The 9,639-nt window shown below is 58.6% G+C and overlaps 2 protein-coding genes across 2 annotated transcripts; one reads left to right on the top strand and one right to left on the bottom strand.

The window, feature by feature from the left end:
- Nucleotides 1–174: 174 nt before the first annotated feature.
- On the bottom strand, nucleotides 175–2,913 carry CIAO1 (cytosolic iron-sulfur assembly component 1). The gene is made up of 7 exons (XM_065041100.1): nucleotides 2,758–2,913; nucleotides 2,029–2,177; nucleotides 1,843–1,954; nucleotides 1,658–1,746; nucleotides 1,356–1,557; nucleotides 657–744; nucleotides 175–576 (listed from the first exon to the last, which is right to left on the bottom strand). The coding sequence occupies exons 1-7, from the start codon at nucleotides 2,894–2,896 to the stop codon at nucleotides 336–338; spliced, it is 1,020 nt and encodes a 339-aa protein (XP_064897172.1). The 5' UTR covers nucleotides 2,897–2,913; the 3' UTR covers nucleotides 175–335.
- A 21-nt stretch (nucleotides 2,914–2,934) lies between these two features.
- TMEM127 (transmembrane protein 127) lies at nucleotides 2,935–8,423 on the top strand. The gene is made up of 3 exons (XM_005515961.4): nucleotides 2,935–3,238; nucleotides 4,821–4,985; nucleotides 5,446–8,423. The coding sequence occupies exons 1-3, from the start codon at nucleotides 2,998–3,000 to the stop codon at nucleotides 5,751–5,753; spliced, it is 714 nt and encodes a 237-aa protein (XP_005516018.3). The 5' UTR covers nucleotides 2,935–2,997; the 3' UTR covers nucleotides 5,754–8,423.
- The last annotated feature ends 1,216 nt before the right edge of the window (nucleotides 8,424–9,639 follow it).

Raw genomic sequence — 9,639 nt, 5'->3', positions numbered from 1 at the left:
TTAGCAGAATTAACTAAGGTGGGTTTGGTTCAGTAGCCGTTTCTAGGAGCGCAGGAGTGGCGCTAAACGCTTCCTGCAAGGCACAAAAGGGGTTTGTCCCCCTTTGTCACCTCCCCCAGCACCTGGGGAGCACCCACACCACATTCTGCACACCCCGAAAGGAAAAGACGGGGGTTTTAGACAGGGTAACACAAATTTATTGAGCGTGGGGTAGAAGGAGCTGGGAGCAAGTCCCGCCATGTCCCCAGAGCCATCTGGGTCCTGCTGCATCCCTGGGGGTGCCAAAAAGTCCAACCCATGGCGAGGAGGAGGTAGAAAGGTTGGACTGAAAGCACTCAGCAGATTTCGGGGCGCTGGTACTTCCAGAAGGCGATCTCGCCGTCGTCGCTGCACGACGCCAGCAGCCCCGGCTCCTTGGGGTTCCAGGCGACGCAGTTGACGTCCTGCGAGTGCGCACGGGGGACGTGGGCGGCCAGCGCGAAGGTGGGCTGGTGCGGGTTGGAGGATGTGCTCTCCTCGAACACGCGGATGGCGTCGTCCCCGCAGGCCGTGGCCAGAGCCCCAGTGAGGTGGCACCTGGAGGGGACACAGTGCTGGGGTGACCCGCGCCGGGAAAACCGCGCTGGGGGAGTCGGATGCCGGTTGGGGTCACTCACCAGGACACGTCGTAGATGGTTCTGGAGTGGTAACCGGAGAGGGTGCAGACGCATTTCCAGGTGGGGTCGTTGCCAATGCAGCTCACACCTGGATGAGAGAATAACTTGGGGTCCCTGCCCACGCTTCCCCAGCGGGTTAGAGAATCGTTTTGGGTGGAAAAGAGCTTTAAAATCATCAAGTCCAACTGTTAACCCGACCCATGTCCCTGAGAACCTCATGTCCGTCTGTCCAGCCCTCCAGGGATGGTGACTCCAGCACTGCCCTGGGCAGCCTGTTCCAATGCCCCACAGCCCTTGGGGGAAGAAATTGTTCCCCACATCCAACCTCAACCTCCCCTGGCGCAACTTGAGGCCGTTTCCTCTGCTCCTGGCGCTTGTTCCTGGGGAGCAGAGCCCGACCCCCTGGCTCCAAGCTCCTTTCAGGCAGTTCAGAGATCAGAAGGTCTCCCCTCAGCTCCTGTTCTCCAGCTGAACCCCCAGGTCCCTCAGCCGCTCCATCACACTTGTGCTCCAGCCCCTCACCAGCTCCGTTCCCTTCTCTCAACTCGCTCCAGCACCTCTTAGCATGAGGAGCCCAAAACTGCCCCCAGGATTTCCAGTTTGGCCTCCCCAGTGGGACGGTCACCACCCTGGTTCCCCTGCCCACACTCAGCAGCCGTTCCACACCCCGTGGCTCGCAGGACGGGCCACCGGCCTCACCTTCCTCGTTGCCCGGCTCGTAGCGGCGCCAGATGCGCACGGTTTTGTCATCGCTGCAGGACGCCAGGCGCTCGCCGCTGCGGTCGAAGGCCACGCTCCACACGGTGGACTCGTGTCCCTCCAGCGTGGCGCAGCACACCCAGTCGTCCTCCTCCTCCTGGTACAGCTTCACCGTGTCGTCGTAGCTGGCCGAGGCCAGGAGCTGCGGGGACACGGGTGTCACCCGTCACCCGCGGGCTGAGGTGGGTGGGACTGGAATAGGGTTTGAGGTGGAAATTGGGGTGAAACACCCTCGATTTTACCTCCTGGTTGGGGTGCCAGACCACGTGCTTGACGTCCTGCGTGTGGGAGTTGAGGACGCTGACGCACTCATACTCCTCCTCCTCATCCACTGCGGGGACAGAACCCTCACGCTGAGGACAGGGGAGGCTTTGTGGGGGGACACAGCCCCCAGTGTCCCTCCCAGCCCCCCCAGCTCTCCCCTCACCTTCCCAGACCCAGACGCTCTTGTCGCGGCTGCAGGTGGCGAGCAGCGTGCCCGAGGGCGCCCAGGCCACCGACTTCACCTCGTTCTCGTGTCCCTCCAGCGTGGTGACGCACTGCAGGGGGACAGCAGCGGGTGTACGGGGTGTTTTGGGGCGCGGGGGGGGGTGGTTTTGGCGGGGGGTCTCACCTCAAACCCATCCTCTTGCCTCTTCCAGATGCAGGTGGTGGCGTCGAAGCTGGCGGAGGCCAGGAAGGAGCCGCAGGGCGACCAGGCCACCCTGCGCACCGTGCGCTGGTGCCCCTCGCCCAGCACCGCCCGGCACGACCAGCCCGTGCCTGGGGACAACCGGGACACTGTGAGACGGGGCCCGCCCCAAGCCACGCCCCCTGTCCCAAACCACGCCCCTGCAAAACACCACACCCCTGCTCCAAACCACGCCCCTTCCCCCACGCCCCGCCTCCTGCAAGCGGCCCCCTCCCACGCTGAGCCCCGGGTCCGCCCCTCCTTGTTATCCTTAGCAGCCCTTCTAGCCCCGCCCCCTCATCGCAGCCCCGCCCACACCGACCCCTGACCCCGCCCCAATCCAGCCCCTCAACACTCCTCTAGCCACGCCCCCTAGAAACAGCCCCGCCTAACTGCCCCTCTAGCCCCGTCCCCAACCGCAAACACCCCCTCTAGCCCCGCCCCTTTTCTCAGCCCCCACATCGCCTCTCTGACCACGCCCCCCACAAGACACTCCCTTTAGCCCCGCCCCTCACAAAGCCCCTCCTTCTTTTCCACCGGTAGCCCCGCCCCCTCATCGACTTCCTCCCCTATTGGGTCTCTGACCCCGCCCCCTCCCGACGGACAGTTTTAGCCCCGCCCCAATCGAGCCCTCACCGCACCGTGGCCCCGCCCCTCGCCCCCCCCGCTCACCTTCCCGCCCCCACAGCCGGATCACCCGGTCCCCTCCGCACGACGCCAACAACCCCCCGCCGGGGCTCCAGGCCAGGAACCAGCACCGCGAATCGGGGTGTCCGGGGACCCTCCCCAGCAGCTCCAGCGCCTCCTTCATGCCGCCCCTCGCCGCCACGCACGCTGACGTCAGCGCGCCGGAAGCGGAAGCGGGGTTGACGAGGCCCGAGGCGGAGCCGGTGTCGCGGTGCCGGGGCCGCGATGTTCACCCCGGGCGGGCCGGGGCTGCCCGGCGGGCGGCGGCGGAGGGCGGCGGGCAGCGGGCTGCCCAAGCAGCCGGAGCGGAGCCTGGCCTCGGCGCTGCCCGGCGCGCTGTCCATCACGGCGCTGTGCACGGCGCTGGCCGAGCCCGCCTGGCTCCGCATCCACGGCGGCACCTGCGCCCGACAGGAGCTGGGAGTCGCCGACGTGCTGGGCTACGTGGATCCCGAGCTGCTCCGAGGTGAGGCCGGGGTCCCCAGATCCCCCATCCCGCATCCCCCGGGCGCAAACACCCTCCCCATAAACCCCAGGATGTGAGGGGTTGGAAGGGCCCTCATCCAGTGCAATCCCCCCATGGAGCAGGAACACCCAGATGAGGTTACACAGGAAGGTGTCCAGGCGGGTTGGAATGTCTGCACAGAAGGAGACTCCACAACCCCCTGGGCAGCCTGGGCCAGGCTCTGCCACCCTCACCGGGAACAAGTTTCTTCTCAAATTTAAGTGGAACCTCTTGTGTTCCAGTTTGAACCCATTACCCCTTGTCCTATCACTGGTTGTCACCGAGAAGAGCCTGGCTCCATCCTCCTGACACTCCCCCTTTAGATATCTGGAAACATGAATGAGTCCCCCCTCAGTCTCCTCTTGTCCAGCTCCAGAGCCCCAGCTCCCTCAGCCTTTCCTCACACGGGAGATGCTCCACTCCCTTCAGCATCTTTGTTGCCCTGCGCTGGACTCTCTGCAGCAGTTCCCTGTCCTGCTGGAACTGAGGGGCCACAGCTGGACACAATATTCCAGGTGTGGTCTCCCCAGGGCAGAGCAGAGGGGCAGGAGAACCTCTCTGACCTGTTTGACCTCATTAATAAAGATTTTTTCCTTCCCCATATCACCCAGATGAGGTGGTTTCCCTCCGTTTTACCACCGTAACTCCCCAGGGTTTGGTGTGTTACACAAATTCATCCCCAAATGTCAGTGATAAACGGGGGGTGTGCAGTGACTGGTGGCCAAACGGGACTCACCCCCCACCCTGGCAAATGAATCAGTCAATATGAAGAAATAAAGCACAAAAATGTCGTTCCCGACTTATTTTATAAGCCGAGAGGCGGCTGCGTCCCCATGATGAGATTTGTGCATTGTCGAGGGGGTTTAGAGAATCAGAGAAACGTTTTGGGTAGAAAAGACGTTTAAAATCACAGAGTCCACCCATAACCCACCCCGGCACTGCCCCATGTCCTGAGAACCTCATGTCCGTCTGTCCAACCCTCCAGGGATGGTGACTCCAGCACTGCCCTGGGCAGCCTGTTCCAATGCCCCACAGCCCTTTGGGGAAGAAATTACCCCAAATTTCCAACCTCAACCTCCCCCCGGCTCCCACCTCCATCACAGACTCAGATCCAAGCGCCTGCGACTCATTTCCAGCCCGTATCATAATTAATCCCTTTTAATATGATATTAATTTAACCACGGTGATGATTTTAAACCTCCTTTAGCCCCCAGTTCCAGTTCTGGATGTGCAGAACCCACACAAATCTAGGTGGGGTGACGCAGGATCTCCCTCACCGTGCTCTCACATCACCGGCGGGATGTGTCATTAAATAAAAGCCTTTTAATTAACCCCCTTGGCTTCACTTTAAATAAGGAATTCACGCAACCTCCTTTGTTATTTTGCTTTTTTAGCTTTAATTCCCCCAGCGATAATAGTTTATAAAGTGAAATACACGACCGGTCCAACCGCTGCGGTGTAATTGACGCCGCTTTCTCCACCTGGTGAGTGATTTGGGGTTGGAAAACAGGCTCGAAATCCACTTGTCTCCCTCTCCTCGCAGATTACTGCATGAACCCACAGACGGTTCTGCTGCTCCGCGTCATCGCCGCCTTCTGCTTCCTGGGCATCATCTGCAGCCTCTCGGCCTTTCTGCTCGACGTCTTCGGCCCCAAACACCCGGCGCTCAAGATCACCCGGCGTTACGCGTTCGCCCACATCCTCACAGGTAATTCCTGCGGGAACGGCGATTCCACCCCCCCCGGCTCGTTTATTTTTATCCCCGATGGAAAATACATCCCCCAAAGGCTTCTTTGCAACCTTTTAGTTCAGAGTTGTGGCGCAGAAGCCTCGTGCGGCTTAACCGAGGGTTAAATCTTGCAGGGAAGAGGTCAAGGACAAGCGTTAAGCACCTATTAACAGGTTTTAGTTTTTAAAAGAGCTCCTGGGAGGGATAAGGTCACCTTTGCGGCTCACGAGGAGCTTTCAAATCCTTTTTCCTGGGCTGAATTAATGTACGAGCGGCTCAGCGAAAGTTCTCAACCCGTTTGCCTAAAACAAACCCTCCCAAACCGCTCGGCTTCACTTGTTTTCCCCCTCAGCGTCTGTTTGATGGATTAATCATGAAATGAACACCCCGATTTATTATTTCCCGGCGTTCTTAGCCTCTCTCCGGCTCTTTCCCGCAGTCCTGCAATGCGCCACCGTCATCGGCTTCTGCTACTGGGCCTCGGAGCTGATCCTGGCCCAGCAGCAGCAGCACAAAAAGTACCACGGCTCCCAGGTTTACGTCACCTTCGCCGTCAGCTTCTACCTGGTGGCGGGGGCCGGGGGGGCGTCCATCCTCGCCACGGCCGCCAACCTCTTGCGCCATTACCCCACCGAGGAGGAGGAGCAAGCGCTGGAGCTCCTGTCCGAGATGGAGGAGAACGAACCGTACCCGGCCGAGTACGAAGTCATCAACCAATTCCAACCACCGCCAGCTTACACCCCCTGACGGCGCCGCCTTCACCGCGTCCTCCCCCCGCCAAAATTCACCTTCTCGCCGCCCCCTTCGTGTTTCAGATCCTTCTCGCGCAGAGGAAAGAACCGTTTGGGTCGGGTGAGCGATGGTTTCTCCCTGTCCTTTAATTTTAACCACGCCACGGTGCGATTTTGAGCCCCGGGTGGAAATGACGGCGACGGAGGCGCCCGCTGAGGATTTTCACCGGTTTTATCTCATCCCCGCCGCCAAGGAGGGGGAAATGGGGCTGGAATCGCTCAGCGGACTCAACCCCTCCTCCGAGGTGTAAAACACATCCGAAAAAAGGCGTCACGCACGCGCGTGTGTATATATTTATATATATATATATATAGGGGAAGCACTGGCGAGGGGGGAACAGCCCTTTCCAGCGTCTGGACAGACACAGAACCAACCCCCTACCGCTCCACGTGTCCCTTTTTTTCTGACCACACGAGCATTTTGAGCATTTTGCACTTTATTTCAGCCTCGGGGGTTTGGGGGTGAGGACGGTGATGCTTTCGGAGCCATCACCACTATAAAACCCCCTTTGCGAGCGGCTGACACGACATCCCAAAGCTCTTTGGACACCGGCGCTGGTTTTGGGGGAAGCTCCAACCCTTCATCGAGCAAATTTTGGGGGGTTTTTAGCCAAGATACGACCAGACTTCGGCTCTGGGAAATCGGCGTCTGTGCCTGCGGTTTTATGCAAGTTCCCCATCCCCGCGCCGACCGACTCTTCTGCTTTTTGCTCCCGCTTTTAATCTTCATGTTTCTCTGTCCTGCTCTTGGTTTTCTTAACACAAACCCCACAAGAAGACGGACACCAAGGAGCAAACGCTTCCCCAGATGGTACCGCAGAAACGATCTGAATCATCCAGACCCCAGCCAGGTTTTTTTGGCTTTTTAAAGCAAAATTAATATGTAATAAAGAAACACGGATGCATCAACCCGAGCACCGCAGCACCCAAAACCTCAACGCCGAATCTGCGAAGGTTTAGAGGAGGAGTTTTAGGACAGAAAAAACGCTCGTCGTACGTTCTTGACCATCCCCTTAATGCTTTTATTCCCTATTTTCTTCCCACCGGCTGTTTTGCCGGGGTCGTCCCCTTATTTTGCGCCCCCCCGTGGCAGCACTGGCTATGCAAGAGCTTCGGCCGCTCGCCGGGGCTCAGACCGGGGCACTAAATGGGAAACAATCAACGCGGGGAGGACACGGTGAGACTGGGAGGGGGAAAAACAACCCTGAAAAACCTCGAGGAGGAAAATCAGCCCCTTGAAAAACCTTTGAGGAAGAAAATCAACCCCTTAAAAACCTTGAGGAGGAAAATCAGCTCCTGAAAATACTCAAGGAGGAAAATCAACCCTTGAAAATCCTGAAGGAGTAAAATCAGCCCTGGAAAAACCTTGAGGAGGAAAATCAGAATCACAGAATCCCAGAATGTCAGGGGTTGAAGGGACCTGGCAAGCTCATGCAGTGCAATCCCCCCATGGAGCAGGAACACCCAGATGAGGTTACACAGGAAGGTGTCCAGGCGGGTTGGAATGTCTGCACAGAAGGAGACTCCACAACCTCCCTGGGCAGCCTGGGCCAGGCTCTGCCACCCTCACCCCAAACAAGTTTCTTCTCAAGTTTAAGTGGAACCTCCTGTGTTCCAGTTTGAACCCATTACCCCTTGTCCTATCACTGGTTGTCACCGAGAAGAGCCTGGCTCCATCCTCCTGACACTCCCCCTTTAGATATCTGGAAACATGAATGAGTCCCCCCTCAGTCTCCTCTTGTCCAGCTCCAGAGCCCCAGCTCCCTCAGCCTTTCCTCACCCGGGAGATGCTCCACTCCCTTCAGCATCTTTGTTGCCCTGCACTGGACTCTCTGCAGCAGTTCCCTGTCCTGCTGGAACTGAGGGGCCACAGCTGGACACAATATTCCAGGTGTGGTCTCCCCAGGGCAGAGCAGAGGGGCAGGAGAACCTCTCTGACCTACTGACCACCCCCTTCTAACCCACCCCAGGTACCATTGGCTTCCTGGCCACAAGGGCCCAGTGCTGGCTCATGGTCACCCTGCTGTCCCCAGGACCCCCAGGTCCCTTTCCCCTACGCTGCTCTCTAATAGGTCATTCCCCAACTTATACTGCAACCTGGGGTTGTTCCTGCCCAGATTCAAGACTCTACACTTGCCCTTGTTCTATTTCATTAGTATTTTCCCTGGAAACACTCGGAGAGGAAAATGAACCCTTGAAAAACCATTGAGGAGGAAAATCAGCCCCTGAAGATCCGTGAGGGTTGGATGGGTGGGTGCGGGGCGTGGGGGAAGCTGGCAGCGTGTTTTTTGGGGGGGTTTCCTGTTTTCTGGGGGTTTTCCCAGCCCTGACACAGCTCCTTTTCCTCCTCATCCACTTCCACGTCCCCGCAAAACCCACGTCCCGCTGGCTCTTCCCCGGCGGCAAAAGCGTTGGGGTTTCCTCACTGGGGACTTATATGCAAGGGGGGGGGCTGGACTGTAAATATTCTGTGCATAAACACACTGTATTTCTGTAAAAAAAACCCCAAAAGAGGGAAATTCATGTCGTTTCCCTGCCCTGGATGGAATCCGGACGGGGTGTGGGGTGCTGTGGGTTTTGGGGCTCCCCCCAGCCCTTCTGTGGGGAAATAAAGGGGGTGCAAAGAGCCGTGTGTGGGGGATTGAGCTTTGTTCTGGGGAATGGGGGTGTCCCCTCCTTGTGCTGTGATGAACAGCCCTGCACCCCAGCAACCAACCCTGCGCCCCAATAACCAACCCTGCACCCCAATAACCAACCCTGCACCCCAGTAACCAACCCTGCACCCCAATAACCAACCCTGCACCCCAATAACCAACCCTGCACCCCAGTAACCAACCCTGCATCCCAATAACCAACCCTGCGCCCCAATAACCAACCCTGCACCCCAGCAACCAACCCTGCACCCCAGCAACCAACCCTGCATCCCAATAACCAACCCTGCATCCCAATAATCAACCCTGCACCCCAATAACCAACCCTGCACCCCAGCAACCAACCCTGCGCCCCAATAACCAACCCTGCGCCCCAATAACCAACCCTGCACCCCAGTAACCAACCCTGCATCCCAATAACCAACCCTGCACCCCAGTAACCAGCCATGCACCCCAATAACCAACCCTGCATCCCAATAACCAACCCTGCATCTCAATAGCCAACCCTGCATCCCAATAACCAGCCATGCACCCCAATAACCAACCCTGCATCCCAATAACCAGCCATGCACCCCAATAACCAGCCATGCACCCCAGTAACCAACCCTGCATCCCAATAACCAACCCTGCATCTCAATAACCAACCCTGCACCCCAATAAATGTCTCTGTAGCCCAATAACCCCCTGCAGCCCAATACCCCCTGTCCCCAATAACCCCCTGCACCTCAGTACCCCCTGTACCCCAGTAACCCCCCTGTCCATACACCCTGTCCCCCAATAACCCCCCACCCGCAGCCCCTGCACCCATCTAACCCCTCTGTCTCCATAACTCCCTGTGCCCCCCAATAACCCCCTGCCCCCCAATACCACTCTGCACCCCAATAACCCCCCTGCCCACACATCCTGTCCCCCAATAACCCCCTGCCTGCATCCCCTGCACCCCCGTAGCCCACTGCCCCCCAGTAACCCCTCTGTATCCCAATAAACCCCCTGCCCACGCAACCTCTCCCCCAATAACCCCCCACCCTCACCCCCTGCACCCCTATAACCCCTCTGTCTCCCATAGCCCCCCATGGTCCCCAATAACCCCTGCCACCCAATAACCCTCTGCCCCCTAATACCCCCCTGCACCCCAATAACGCCCCCGTCCTCACCCCCTGAACCCCCATAGCCCCCCTGCACCCCTATAAC

The sequence above is a fragment of the Columba livia genome, chromosome 25 (assembly GCF_036013475.1).
Source record: "Columba livia isolate bColLiv1 breed racing homer chromosome 25, bColLiv1.pat.W.v2, whole genome shotgun sequence".
NCBI classification, from domain to species: Eukaryota; Metazoa; Chordata; class Aves; order Columbiformes; family Columbidae; genus Columba; species Columba livia.
The sequence above is the reverse complement of the archived record's forward strand: the minus strand, read 5'-3'. Positions and strand labels throughout refer to the sequence as shown.